This window comes from Crotalus tigris, unplaced genomic scaffold (genome assembly GCF_016545835.1).
Source record: "Crotalus tigris isolate CLP2741 ecotype Arizona unplaced genomic scaffold, ASM1654583v1 scf7180000017686.862900, whole genome shotgun sequence".
Classification (NCBI taxonomy): Eukaryota; Metazoa; Chordata; class Lepidosauria; order Squamata; family Viperidae; genus Crotalus; species Crotalus tigris.
Window position 1 is genome coordinate 275,149 of NW_024096566.1, and position 15,716 is coordinate 290,864.

The 15,716-nt window shown below is 35.0% G+C and overlaps 1 protein-coding gene across 2 annotated transcripts in view; it reads right to left on the bottom strand.

The window, feature by feature from the left end:
* Positions 1 to 200: 200 nt before the first annotated feature.
* Positions 201 to 15,716, bottom strand: part of STEAP2 (STEAP2 metalloreductase) — a 38,886-nt gene continuing 23,370 nt past the window's right edge. For both annotated transcript variants that reach the window (XM_039337806.1, XM_039337805.1), the window contains exons 2-5: positions 15,071 to 15,592; positions 13,712 to 14,239; positions 10,382 to 10,546; positions 201 to 9,124 (exon numbers count right to left, since the gene is read on the bottom strand). In XM_039337806.1, the coding sequence (XP_039193740.1) occupies positions 8,840 to 9,124; positions 10,382 to 10,546; positions 13,712 to 14,239; positions 15,071 to 15,562 (1,470 nt within the window). In that variant the 5' untranslated portion in view covers positions 15,563 to 15,592 and the 3' untranslated portion in view covers positions 201 to 8,839. The remainder of the gene's footprint in view (positions 9,125 to 10,381; positions 10,547 to 13,711; positions 14,240 to 15,070; positions 15,593 to 15,716) is intronic.

Consider the following 15,716-nt stretch of genomic DNA (forward strand, 5'->3'; position numbering starts at 1 on the left):
TCATCCAAATAATGATAGGAACCTTTCTGCTATCAGGTGGATGATGTAGCTATCTCTTAGGATGATGTTGCTGTGTTTCGTTGATATGATGTTGTATTTTCATGTTGCATTTTTGTTGCAGTAAACTACTTCCAACATTATTTGATTGAACATCATATAATCCATAGTAAATAATTAAAAATTCAATTGAACATGTAAAATCTGTTTTGCAAGGAAGTTTATTATGATTGTGACATCACACAGTTGTTCAAGAATGTGCACACATTTCAGAATATATACAAGTACAGTCAATTAGACACTAAATATTAAAATGCAGTGGAATCACAAAGCAATTTATATGACATAAGTTCAACTCTAATGTACTCTCTAGATCAGAGGTCTTCAACCTTTTTGATTTGGTGGCCCGGAAAGGAAAGCAAGCACCGCTGTGTGCCAGTGTAAATGGCCGCATGCATGCGTGCACACATGCAAACGGCTGTATGTGAATGCATGTACACAGCAGCATGTGAACGTATGCGCATATGCAAATGGGGATGTGTGGACGGGAGTGCTGCAAATGGGGCGGCGTTAGCACTGACAGGACCCTATGGGCAGCACTAGTGCTGGGGGAACACTTGGGGCAGGGCAGTGTTAGCACTGATGGAATGCTTGGGGTGGGGGTGGTGCTAGCACTGACAAGATATTTGGGGCAATGGTGGTGGGATGCTTGGGGCAGGGTGATGCTATGCAGGCGGATGTTTGGGGAGGCACTAGCGTGAGTGTGTGGGGGTGAGTGCATGCATGTGCAGCCCACAGGTTGGGGACCCTGCTCTAGATGCAATAAACAGTACAATTAAAAGCTGAATAATACTAACCAAGACACAGTTTAAACAGAGAATGAAACAAATCAATTACAACTATGAAAAATTAAAGTTCAGAGTTAGTTATAGATTAGATTATGCATAGAAATTTTATTTTGAATATCACACATACATTAATCTCCGTTAGAATATTATAATGCATTGTAATGAGAAAAAAGTTATATTTTTAGAAATTAAAAATACTTGAAGTTTTCTAAAAATATATAAACAATTTATATTTATTATATGGCTTTTACTCAATTCAAAATATATGGCAATAATACTAGTTTCATTGATAATATTGGATAATGACTGTTGTGTGTGTGTGTGTGTGTGTGTGTAATGGCCTGGCTTAACAATGATCTTAGACAATATACTGCAATGTATTAATATTAAATTGCTTATATACTTCCCTGCGTTTCACACAGCACAGTGGAAAATTTCTACACATTTCTGTTAGATCCAAATGGAAAAAAATAAACTCTATAGTCTAATTTACAAGTTATAATAAATCTGTCATTTTGCTACAAATTATAGTATCAGTATATGGCTTGACAATCTTATAAGGTAATGGTAGGTCAGATATAATCAAAATTTGCTTAACAGGCCTTATAATAGCACATAATATAAGAAAATGAGCACAGAGAAAGTAAGAAACATATAAGAAGAAATGAAGAGAGATTAAGAAGAGACCGTACAACCATTTTCTGAAACAGTATAGAGTTTCCTGCTTGAGCAGGGGGTTGGACTAGAAGATCTTCAAGGTACCTTCTAACTCTGTTTTTCTGTTAAGCAAAAACTCATCTGTAGTCAAAAATTGTGGTAAATAAACTTGGACCAGGACCAGTTTCTAATAATTAACATACACTTATGTACATTCTGGCAATTAAATTTGAGTATCTAGCAAAAGTATTAATTCTAGGAACACTTTGGTTAATTTAGAGTCATATTACAGACTCACTTTGAGCTGCAGAAATTGAGTTGCAATCCTTCTGTTACTTTGCATGCTTTTAAGGCATATACATATAAAAATGTACATTTGTGGGTTGAAAATTGCAGTCAATATGCAGTAAATTCTATGTAGCAAATTATATTTCAGTGTGGCTATTTTATCTAAAAATACAAGTTTATTATTTGGAATTATATTTAAAATACAATAATCTCTCTTTAATATGAAAAATAACTGCTTTTAATTCTGTAAGAACACTTTCCTTAAAAATTTCTGATATAGTGTTAAAATATTTTCAGAGCATTTGCAACTGAGTACAATATGTTACTAATCAAAGATTCTGGACTTGCAGTAAGGTTTATAGTGTAAGTATTTATATTTTTTGGGCATATAATAATAAATTCCCTTGTGGGAGTCTGATAGTTAGAAAACAGTTCACAGAATCTAGTCAATCTAATTCCAAGTATATTTATTTAGAAGACAGCATTACTTAATTCAATGCAATATAAAGTACTTATTGGGGAGCAAGAGATCAACAGTTTATTATAAATTTTATTGAAAATTATATGGATGAAATTTCCTTCATTGTGAATTGTATTGATTTATTTAAATTTATTATAGCTCTCCATGCCTAATGGACTTTGGACAGTAGAAATGTTTATCTTCATTTTGGTCTGATGAACCCTAAAAAATTCCTGTTATGTCTGTTAATGACTATAGATATTTTACATTACACAGTGGTCAAACATGAGGCAGCACTAATAACTGTTACATGTACTTTGTATTATGTTGAGGATTTACTCAGGTTTACCTATTCCACTCACAGAACAGAAACAACAAAATAAAAAATGTTTGGTGGCTCACATTAGAAAACAATTGGAATTTATGTGGATAGTTTTAGTATAAGATCATATAATTAGGATGATAAATGTTTAGAATTTTTGGTGATAGTTTACTTATGTTTCTGTAGGTTACCTTTTCTGGTACTTTTTCACCATATTTCTAATTTATTTTTTAAATATATTTAATAAAATTGCAGGAAAACTGTGAACAAATAAGGATGTTTGAGCTTATCCCAGACTTAGTCATGATCCACTTATATTAATAGGTTGTTTAAAGCCAAGCCTGCTATTGCACAACTATGAAAGTAAAATATTTTAACATCTAATATTCTAAATATGATAAAATTTAAGATGAGCTGAAACAACCACCTGAAATTTAGCATAGAGCATATACAAGGTCAGTCATGGCTAAAGGAAGAAAAAGATCATTCAAGAAATGGCTGGTAAATACAAGAATTTAAAAGTTTCTCTTTAAATTGATTTGTTTAATTGTTTGGGATAATTTTTTCATTTCCACTTTTTAGAGTTTTGACTGTTAGTATATTCTTAAAAAATCAAATCAGTTTATAAGAGTTTAGACCTTTATGTTCCATATAAAATTATGTTAATTACTGTTTCCTATTTAATATCATTCATATAATAACTGTACCAGTCTAGTAGGCATGGCTATACACCCATCAACAATGATTCAAAGTGTTTGATATCACGTGAGCACAGCAATTGCTTAAATTTGAAAAAAGATGTTGCTGAATTTAACAAATTCAGTCCAGCTTTAATAAAAACAGAAGAAAGCAAATTAAATAATCCTATCTCTCATTTATATAAACTTCCATTCTATAGGTATAATAGCAATATCAATGTTGCTTTTTATTCTTGCTGGCCTTATAAATATTAGAAAACAAGTACTGATTCTTAATGATAAAAAAGTTACTTAAACATTTTATTATCTACTATGTAATAATTGTTACAAAAAGCATTTAAATACTGCAAATCTAATGTAAAGTGTGAAAATAATTCAAAATAATATGTGTTCCACTGTCTGTTGATTCTAAAATAATATACAAAATGATGGTGAGCAGTGAATACATTTTTCACATACACCTGGTGTTTTGCCATTATTTAAGAAAGGATGAAAAGAAACTAAATGTACATTATTTAATCGTGATGATAATGAATACCGTGTTTCCCCGAAAGTAAACCCTATTCCAAAAGTAGTCCTCAGCTGATTTTTTTGAGGGTGGGCCTAATAAAAACCCTACCCCAAAAGTAAGGCCTAGCGCGGGGCGGAGCGAGTCAGCCCAAATCTTATGTGCAATCACCAGAGCGCCCCCTGCCCCCGGCCTGCCAGGGCACTTCACCAGTGGCCACTGCTGGCCCCGACTTCTCCATCCGTCTGCTTGCCTGCGGCCACAACAAACTAAACCCTTGGCAAGCCCCAGACTCCGTCTGCCCTGCCTGCTGACCCTACTGCTGCTGGGATACCTCTTGACCACATCAGGTGCCATGTGACTGCCAAGTGGCTTCCCGTGCTGCTTTGGGCCTTGTGGGGCTCTTTGCCCTCCTGGCTGTGCTACTCTGGGCTGCACGGCTGGGCTGCTGCCTGCCAGAGCCGTTCGGTAGTGGCTGCTGGTGGAACCGTGCCACCCACGCCGCCATCTTTGGGCTGCTGAGTGCCAGCCTGCATGCCTACCTGGTGCTGCAGGCGCTGGGCTAAGGGCTGAACCTGGCGCTCTTCAGATCTGGTGGCACTGCAGCTCTCATGCTGGCTGGGCACTTTTGTCCTCTACAGGCTGCTTCTGCCGCATTGCCTTCGGCCCGACTGACTGCTGTTGCTGCCACCATAAGGTGAGGAATCAAGGCAGGTGGCGGTGGAGTTGCTTTCCTCTACCTGCCAGACACCTGCCAAAACCGTGTAAGATTGCTGCCCCCCCCCAGATGCACTAGCTTCCCCCAAGCATTTTTTTTTACTAATCTTTCAGCTGCATTGCATTTCTCTGTTCACTTCTCAGCCTTCATGCGTGTTTGTGGGAGAAAAAAAAGTTCAATCAGACTTTTTAACTTCTTGTGATTAGAAAGTCTAATTGAACTTTTTTCCCCCCACAAACAATGGCAAAGGCTGAGAAGCAACAGAGAAACACAATGCAATTCAAAGGCAGGTTAGTGGGGGAGGCTAGGGCATCTGGGTGGCAGAAGGCGGCAATCTTACCATTCGTGGCTTTGAAAGGTGTCTGGCAGGTGGAGGGAAGCAACTTCACCACCCACCACCACCTGCCTCGACTCCTGACCTTATGGTGGCAGCAGCAACAGCCGGCCAGGCAGAAGGCAATCCAGCGGAAGCAGCCAGTAGAGGTCAAAAGCGCCTAGCTGGCATGAGAACTGCAGTGCTCGCAGGGCTGAAGAGCACTAGGGTCAGCCCTTAGCCCAGCGCCTGCAGCACCAAGTAGGTGTGCAGGCTGGTGCTCAGCAGCCCAAAAACAGAGGCGTGGGCGGCATGGTTCCACCGGTGGCCACTGGCAAAGAGACCTGGCAGGCCAGTGGCGAGGCAGCAGTCCGGATCTGGGTCGACTCACCCCATGCCAGGCACAGTGCCTTTCCCACCACCCACCACGGCCGCACCGGCACTATATCTGGTACTATACTCTCTCCACCACATTGCTTCTCCACCCCATGTACAGGCCCCATCCCACCTCTGTGCACTTGCGGCCTACTGACATTAGTACCAGCAAAAAGTACCTCCCTGAAACTAAAACCTAGTACTTCAGAGCCCAAAAGAAAGTAAGACCAGGTCTTATTTTCAGGGAAACACGGTAGTAAGGTTAATCTTTGTTTCCGCAGTTGCAATACTGATAAAATTTCCCAATAGACTGTATTACATTATTTTTTCTTCCTAACATTTTCCCATTAATGCAGGGCCCACTTTTTGTAGCTCAACTGAATGTTGATTGCCTGGTTACTCTCCTTAGAAAAATATTTGCACAGATGATGTACTATAAAATTACAGAAGGTTGCTTCAGATTTTTAAAGAACTTAACAAATAACATTTATTTTGGCTGTGCATTTCAGCATCTTCACTGACTTTAAATGGCAATAGCAGAACATACTTAACTGGTGGAGCAAGGAACATGTTAGCAAAAAACAGAATAATGATCCAGATTTTGATATTTGAATGTTTTAAAAACCTACAAGTGAAGCTTCAAAAATGGAATTAATATTAATCCATTTATGTACATTTTATTTTAGCAGATTCATTGTAGAAACTGACTGTGTTTTTATGAAAACACAATAAATAGCACATTTAATAAAGCACAATAAATTTAAAATATACTATTAATATCACAGGAAACATTACAGGTAGCCAACAGTACCTTGGTGTATTCCAAAGAATATAGTCTTTTTAATTATGTTAAGATAATCGAATGCTATACTTGAATACTTCATTTTACTCAAAAGCTCTCAGGATGGAGATACAGTAAGTGAATGCCAGGAGGTATTGCCTATGACTATTGAAAATTAAGGCAAGATAATTTACATTGGTACTTTTCCATCTATTATATGTGTCACTATATCATAATCAAGATGTATATTAAGTAAATATGATGGCTGCTGAATTCTAGTGATCTGCATCTATACATCAAGAGAATAAATATTAGACTTTTGCATCTCTACTTTGGAATATTTAGTGATATAGTGATGTAAATGGAAACTTTAGATCTATCCTATTTGATTAATTTGTTAGAGCTTTCAATCAGATGTTCTACATTCATAGTATCCTTACTATCTATAACAGTTGTGAAAATGCTTCCCTAAACTAAACTTATTATATTTCAGTTGTTCTGAGTGAAATTTTATGTTTGTGTGCATGTATGGAAAATATGGGTTATATTTGGTAATTCAATAAATTATCACATTCATCATAGTATAGGATATATTGCTGGCTGCCCTCAAAAATCAATTTTTTTTCCTACTAAGTAAAAAAGTTAAATCATGGCAACTGGGCCAAAGTTTATTAAAATGAATAAATGTAATAATAAAGTTTATTAAATTTAATAAACTTTGATCCAGTTGCCGTGATTTAACCTTTTTACATGCTTTTGACCTGGATGATTGAGTCTACATTTACATATATTTCCTGCTATATTTATAATTGAAACAGTTATTGTTTAAACAGCCGTCATTAAGCTTAGTTTAGATGCTTCACACATAGTTCTGCTTTATTCTATCTGCTAATAGCAATCCTTTGGCTAATTTAGATATCAAAAACCATAGGTAGGTACCATTCAACATATTACGTAATATTGTTTAAGTTTACCAAGTTTTCTTAGAATTCTAACAAAATCCTACAATAAGACAATAAGGGGTAAGTGAAAAAATCCAAAAACAAGACCAGATGTCTGTAATTAAATAGATCTAATATGGAAGTTGTGGATGAAGCATGTTAGGTTATACTTAGCATTCAGAAACAAATTAATGGCTGCTATTCCTTGCATAAAACACAGTGTAGGTCAGGTTTAGGGTTAGGTATTTGGAATTGTCTGGGCTTGCTTTTTTTTTTTTTTGCATTTACTCATTTACTCCCAAGACTCCAACACAGAGATTATTGACTCTCAATCTATGCTATTTATGGGGTACAGGGGAGACAAAAACACCTGACTATGCTTTTTTTTTTTAAAAAGTATCTGCTTTAATCCCCTCTATGGGAGATATGTTGATTGCTGAACAGTCCTGGAGAATTCAACATTTATCACTTTTTGGTTGAATCTTAATAACTAGGCATTTCCTTTATTGACCAACAGTAATGTTTGTTTGTTTTTACATTTAAAAGAAATTAATAGCTTTTAATTATAACAAAGTTATACGGTAAATACTAAATCTATAATGGATTTCTTAAAATTTTCAAATAAAAACTTTTGAATATACTTCTCTGTTTTGAGGCAAAGAAAGTCCCAGATTCAAAATAGAAGAACCACCATATTGTACACTTTTATATTTCTCATTTTAGCAGGTAACTGCACTTTCATTTTTCCTTTCTTTTAAGTGGAGGAGATGGACTTGGGTGGCCTTATCTGGATCCAGTGGAAGTGCTCCCATCCAGTTGCACTGCTTAACTTTTTAATTTTCCATAATTTCCCAATATGTTTGGTTTGGATACTATATGAAATTTAAATAATGGCTAGATTCAGCTACACTTTTGACTCCAGAGATTGCTGGATCAAGGGGAAAAAACACTTCAGAGGATCTAAAGGCTAACAGTAATATCAACTGCCAATGATATCAGATACTGATATCAAATATATCTCATCTTTAGCTTACTAATCAGAGCATTAAGAATGCAAGCCAGAAAGCAGAAGAGCAAATAGATAAAAGTTGGTATAGTAAATTTATCTCTTGAAGTGCTGAAATCTAAAATAGCTCTACATTAGTTTGAACCAAGAAATAGATTTGGCCTTTATGACAGACCATGCCCAATGAACAGGCAGGACTAGAATAAGGAACCTAGATTGGTAACTACTCTTCTGGCCTTCAGATTGGTAACTACTCTTCTGGCCTTACTTGTGCCATTGTCCTTAGGAGTCTGCAGTAGTGGTGAGAACTAGCTATAGCTGTATTAAATGGATAAATGATATATATTTACCAGCTGTGATTTATGTTTTATTGAATTTATAATCATGGTTTCAGAATAGCTGTATGCTGTTTTATTTGTTTACTTACAAGTTAATGAATAAAAAGGTTTACATTTGATTAATTTAAAATTGTCATTAATAGCATTAAAAATCCGAAAAGTAATTATAATTTGCTGACAACTTTCAGAGGACTGTATACAGTATATGTGATTGTCGCTCTGAGGCCTCTTTATTGAGTCTTGTATGCTAAATGACTCTATATCTAATTGGTTGCAAGCAAATCCATTCAAAAGAGATTTATCCTGAATAAAGTTTACTGAATTCAGTGGAACTTGTTATCTGCTAAATTTGTTTAAAACTTAATCTTGGAATGGCAGGAGTGGCTTAAATATCCCACAAATCAAATTCTTCAAAATATAGTAGTTTTTATCTATTATGCTGAAAATGCAGTGTCTGCCTTCGCCTGTATTGCTTATATTCTGATAATATCACAATGCCTGAGATATTTCAGTCTAAAATAAAACCTATACAGTATTAGGTACAGACATTTAAAGGGACAAATATTGTGGTAATATTTTCATTGTATGATCACATGACTGTAATTCTTTCTGGTGAGGGATATGAATCGGATCCATTTCCATCTTCTATAAATTGTCTTTTTTCCCATCCTCTTCTGATCTTTCTCAGTTTCCTGTTTATACATGGTAGAAGCAAAATTACCTTACCCAGAATTACCATGCAAGGCAAAACAAGCGCAAGAACAAAATTTGGTGGTGTGTAAAATCTGTAGCATTCTTCTTCAAAGGCTCTTTTCCATCCATAAATTAATACATGGAAAGTACTTATGAGAAGTGCGACGTATCCAAGTGTAGACTTTGAGATTTGAAGATGAGAAACAAATAAAAATTAAAATGCTGACATGATGATTTGCACTTATAGCTAAAAGTTATTTATAAAAACTTAAACTATATTATATATGGTTTAAACATATATACTCAAATTAACTTTTACAATTAATAAATAGAAGGAGAAAAATGAATGGAAAGCTCTTAAATATTGAACCACTCATTGGAAAGACCTTTCAATTTTTACTGGACTAGTACAAAATATGAGATATGCTCTACTGTTAGAAAGCAAAACTAGAAACAGAGTTTGTTTATTTGAATAAATTGCATAGTTTTATGCCATAGTAGCATAGTTTTACATAAAGACCCCCAAAACAAGCAAGGAAACAAATCAATAAATAATATATAAATCAGCAGATATCTTCCATGTATAATTTTTATGTATTCCTAAAATGTATTTGGAACAGCAATAGCAATAGAACTTAGATTTATATACTGCTCCACAGTTCTTTACAGCCCTCTCTAAGTAGTTTACAGAGTCAGCATATTGCCCCCAACAATCTGGGTTCTCCTTTTACCGACCTCGGAAGGGTGGAAGGCTGAGTCAACCTTGAGCTGGTGAGAATTGAACTGCCGAACTGCTGGCAGCCAACAGTCAGCAGAAGTAGCCTGCAGTCCTGCATTCTAACCACTATGCCACCACAGCTCTTGGTTGAACTATGATTTGTGATATCAGGACACTGTAATGGAATTGTGAATGTTTTTTAAAATGATATAAATAACATGGTGGGAGGAAGTTAAAAATCTTTGACATCTACAAAAAATATTAAAATTAGTGGAGCTTGCATCAATTTTGATTCCCTCACATGCAGATGCTACTGTAAGGAATATGGAACATTTTTTTGCTTAAGCGCATTGCAGCTTTCATCAGACTCCTCCCCCTCCTTTTCTGTGATTTTAGTGAGTTTTACTAAAGGAAGAGGTGATTATCTTAAGCCATCGCAACTTTTGAAAGATTCATATGAACTCTTAAAATTCTAATACCCTCCTACTCTCAAATACACAAAAGACTGAAGTTTTTCTTCTCCCATACATCATGGAGGTCTTTGGGAATTGTGATAGGATAATTAATGAGATGCACTTTTTGTAGCGTTTGTATAAGCCCTATAGTGGTACTATTTTTTTTAAAAAATATTACAGATTGTAAAAACCTGAACCTTTCAATACTGAATGCCTACTAAAGATTTGTGCTAGATTAGACTTAGTATTTCAGTACAGTACACACCTGAATAAAACTGAATTCCCTCCAATTTAATGATCTATTTACTGATGGAATGGAAGTCACAGCCAACAGAGATAGCAGCCCAAGGCTCATTATTCCAAAAGAGACATACATTTCAATTCGCCATACTTCTTCCTCATTCCAGGAATTTTCAATATTTTCATGGACCTGGAGAAAGAGGTTACGGAATCTTTAACATTTTTAACACATATACCGAAAATTCTTGAAAATTAACTAGAATATCCGATGAGTTTTAAAGTGTACCTGGTGAACTATCATGAATGGGAGCAAAAACGAGAGAGAGTTCATTAAAAAAGAAGACTTTAGAAACTTTGGTAGATCTGACCCTTCTTTGTTTAGAAGAATAAAAAATTATGCAAATTAAGAAATCAATTGTGGAACTTCCGGTGGTGACGGCCGCGCCGATGGCAGGTTTTTTTAGCCATCCGCCCTGGGATGTGTCAAAGCCTGCTGAGACAGCGAGCAACAGCTGTCTCGCGGCTCGGAACCTCTCTCCCCGGGAGAAGGGGAGGAGGTGAGCTTTCCTCAGATAGTGGTAGAGCTCCCCGAGACCCCAAAGTTTTTTTTTGGTGGTCGGAGGGTGAGAGCTCCCACGGAGTCTGAGGTGTTTTCCACATTCCAGGATGCCTATGCCTTGATTTTTCTTCAGGGCAAAGCTAGACGCTGCTTCCATATCTGCGCTTAAAATGAATTTGTGAGTAAAATTTAAAGCAGACAGAGCTGACCAGAAGAGATTAAAATGGTGATTATTTTGAGACTTTAACTCTGGAAAAGAATTTATCTTCTCCTTTTTTTCAATTAAGAGTGGTGAAAAATGGCGCTGAGATGTTGATTCTTTGAGTGAAAGGACCGGAACTTCTATTTGGAACAATGTAACAGATTTTGTATTTATATAAAATGCAAGAATCTTCTTTTTTTCTTTTAAGGGGGCTTTTGTCTTTTTTCCTCCCCTTTTTTTCTTTGGTATTTGTTGATTTTATAAGATTTTAGCAGACTTTTTAATAAATGGTCTTTAAAAATAAAATGGCTTCAAAGCGTCTCGGAGCTTCTGTTGTTTCTAAAGCCTCGATCTTCCCGGTAATGCAGACAGCTCAGCAAGCTAAGTTTAAGGTACCACCACTTTCTCCATCGTCATCAGCATGTACACTTAAAGATTTACAGGATGCCTTGGGAAATATGGTACGACAGATTAAAGAAGAGATGGAGGAATTTTTTGAAAATAAAATCAGAGAAATGAGAAAGGACATACTGTTTGCATTTCAAAAGTTCATTGGTCATATACAGCGTCTGGATGATCGTATTGATGATGCTGTGGAAAATTTTGAAAAACTGGAAGATCGAATTGACAAAGTAGAAAATAAGGTGGAAATAATACAAGATGAAATTACTATGTTACAATATAGAGACAAGGAATTTCTTTAAGAATAAGGGGAATGAAGGAAAACATGCAAGAGGATTTGAGACAAGTGGTGGCAAAATATATAGCTTTTATTTTGGGGGCTGAGCCTGAAGAAATACTGAGAGAGATGGAAAAAGTTTTTAGGGTTAATTCAAGGGTTGCGAGGCAGAGGAATTTGCCATGAGATGTGGTTATTTATTTTTCTAGGAAATCACTTTGTAATGAAATTTTACAGGCTTTTTATAAGCAGAGATTTCAAATCGCAGCTCAAGATGTTATAATTTTAAAAGAAATACCTTCAAAAATTCTTAGAAAAAGAAAGGATTTTGCCTTTTTTGCTGACAAGCTCAAAAAACGACAGGTCCGGTTCAGATGGGAGATACTGGCTGGAATAGTGGTGAATTATGCGGGGATATATTATAGACTTAATACAATTTCAAAGGCGAAAGATTTTTACACTTCTGTTTTAAAGGAGGGCTCTCCATTATGTTCATGACCTGAGATAATAGAAGAAAAGTTGGAAGAGTAGCCGGTTGATGTAGGAGACATACAGGCTGAACCTTTGTAGCAGTCTCGTGACAGAAGATTTTTTAAAGAAACCTAGAAGGACTCGTGCAGCCTATAGACGTAAAGAAAAAGAACAGCAGAAGGTGGATGTTGGAATAAAGAAAAGGAAATGATGAACTTTTGTAGTAGTTTTTTGAGATAGAAGATGTTTTAAAGGAATAGTGAATGATTTGTGTAATATGTAGATGTAAAGAAAAAGAACAATAAATGTTAGTTTAGCTGGTAGTTTGATTTAGTATGTTTTAAAGGAATAGTGAATGACTTGTGTAGTGTGTAGATGTAAAGAAAAAGAATAATAGAAGGTGTTGATTTAGTGCAAAAGTTTAAATATTTGGGAGTATATATTATAATTTTTTTAATTTAAAATGTATAAAAATAATTATGAGATATTATGGGTAAAGGTGTAAAAGAATTTAAATTCTAATGATCTCTGTTGGTGAGAATTTTAGTGATTAAGATGAATGGTTTGCTAAAATTTTTTAAGTAGGAGGGTATTAATAAATTTACTTAAGGTTAGGGAGGAAAAAAAGTAAAGAGCCAAGTTTATTGAATGTAAGTTTGTTGGTGAGGTTATATTGGAGGGAAAATCTTGTGTTTATTATGGATGAATGGTTTTTAAAAGAAATATACACTTCAGCGTGGAGAAGATGGATAAATTACATGTAGAGTAAATATGGGATTTAATGGATAAATTATGATTAGAATTGATATGGGATTAAAAATACTATTTAGATTATGAATAATTTTTAGTTTTTAATTTGGAATTGCTTATATTGTTATTTTTGTTTTTTTAAAAATTTGCTTAAATTTGTTTTGTATTCGAGTTAAAGCACATTATTGATTTTGTTATTTGTATAGTTGGATAAGTTTATTTAGAATTTACTTGTTTATTTGTAACCCTGTAACCAGCTCTGGGAAGTGAGGGGGGGAGGGAGGGGGTTATTCTAGAGGGGGATATTGTTAAAAACTTGTATAAAACTTTTCAATAAAAAAAAAGAAATCAATTGTAATTCCTCTTTTTCTGAATAGTTTGTTTATAGCTCTAAATCGATCATTTGGAGAGTGGTGAGCAGTTTCCAGAAACAAGAAGATGAACATTATTGAAGCTAAATCAATTTTTTTAAAAAGAAATAAATAATATTATATATATTATTATTCATCACTACATAATTAGGTGACTATACATAGTATAAAATGTTAACACATTTAAAAACCATAATTGAATGTTTCTTTCATGCAGGAAGAAATGTCTAAGCAATGATCAACACAGCTCAAATTAAAAATCACACATGCAGCAATATCGGGGTGTTCTGAATTACCTGACCCAAAAATGATGTTTTTCTTACCTGTTGATAAGCTGTATTTAAAAACAGGTATCGTTCTGACCTCCTCATAGGCAGGCAGAGGCTGTAAACAACATGAACTGTTGCAAAGAAAAAACTAAGTAATCCAAGCTGTTTTCTACATTGCAGCCAGTTTTCTAACCAGGATGGAAACAATTTGTATTTAGTGCCATAATAAAGTTGATAAACAGCTGCCAAGAGCCCTGATAAATACACTAGAGATAATAAAGTAATTGCAACAACTGGCAATGTCTTGTTCACAATCTCAATAGGAATCTTATAAAAATCACTCTGGTGATTTCTCACGTAAGGGTGTATTACATCTCTAATAAAAGAATAGATAAAAAAGAAGGTGGCTAGGCCAACAGCCACTATAACTGGTCCTTTCCACAGGGTGAACAATTGAAGAGGTAAATTTTCAATCTCCCTTGCAGATGATAAAGAGCCCAAATCAACAGGAATAAAACTGAGCTGACGAACAAGTTCAATAACTTGATTTCGAGCTTGAATGTTGTTACTGCATATGTAAACCTAAAATAAACAAACAATCAATAACTACATGGACTAGTCAAACTAGGGTATGTATGTAGGGTATGTATGAGACTTCCTGCAATTATCTTTAACTCATTTTTCCTAGCACACCTCACAATTTACAAAGGCATTTGTAATTATTTTATCGATATTTTATTTTTATCTTTATTTCATGTTATATGAATCAAGGATGCAAAATATATTGCCCAGGACCGTATACAATTCCCCAAATCTTAGATACATGCCTTTGAGCTCCACCAAATATTGATACTAAATGCAAGTTATTAAATACATGCAACATGACCAGTAAACCGGTGAATAATTAAAATAGTTTCAAAAAAGTATCTTGCTCTTAAAGCAGAACATCTTTTTTCAGACTGCTACAAAAGCACAAAAAAATTTACATGCTTTACAGTAATGTATAGCAAATACTGTATGTGCTGTATTTATGCATGATCCAAAACGTTTCTTCTAAATTATTTTCAAACAAGTCTAGCCGCATTAATTATACTTACTTTAGTTTTATTTAAATTGAAGGCATGTTGTCCAACCGTCTTTTGCTCTGGACTTATCCACTTTTGATTGTAGATTGATGAGCCAACCAAAGACCAAATGAGGCTCTCAATCTGAAACTCTCCTCTGCCTCCTGATAAAAATGAATGCTGAAGCTGCTATACTATGAAGATGAGAAATAATCTCACTTCATTTTTAGGTACTCTCATATGAAAAATTACAGCATTTTGTAGCAGAGGTTTCAAGAGGTTTCTCATGTTTGTACTTGATAGTTAGGTATCATTTTCGTTGTTTTAAATGCTGAAATGCATAACTTACCTGTCTGCTTGCATCTTTTGGTCCTACTTGTAGTGCCCATGCTGAAATAACATTGAACCCTTTAACAACAAAGGAATCTGGGAAAAGGGATGCCAGGTACTCCGCATTGGCTTCTGGATACTGATTAATTTTCATGTTGTTGCTGACATCTACAAGGATTTTACCAACAAGTAGATGTTTGAGTTCCCACAAAGCTGCATAGTGTTCTCTGCGTATAGCAATAAAAATTATGTTTGCTTTTGCTATAGCATCTTCATGATGAGTGACATCAACAACATGGGGAAAGAATTCCGCCACAAATTTAGGGTTTCTGCTTCCTATTACCACATGAAACCCACACTTGATAAGCCTAGTTGTCAAGGATTTAGCGAAGTCCCCACTTCCAATTATGCCAATTGTAAGCTTACTGGTGTTCTTGATGTAATTTCTACCATTTGGTAAGAAAGTTTCATTTAAGACTTTAGGACTTCCCATCATAGAAATTGATTCCATATCTGGGCACAGAAATTATAAGGATATTTTCTAAAAGAAAACAGAAACACACAATTAATACCCTACACAATTACTTTTCACTGATATATTTTAAAACAAATTTCCTATATCAACACACACACAAAATTTAGAATGAGATGTAACATGCACATCT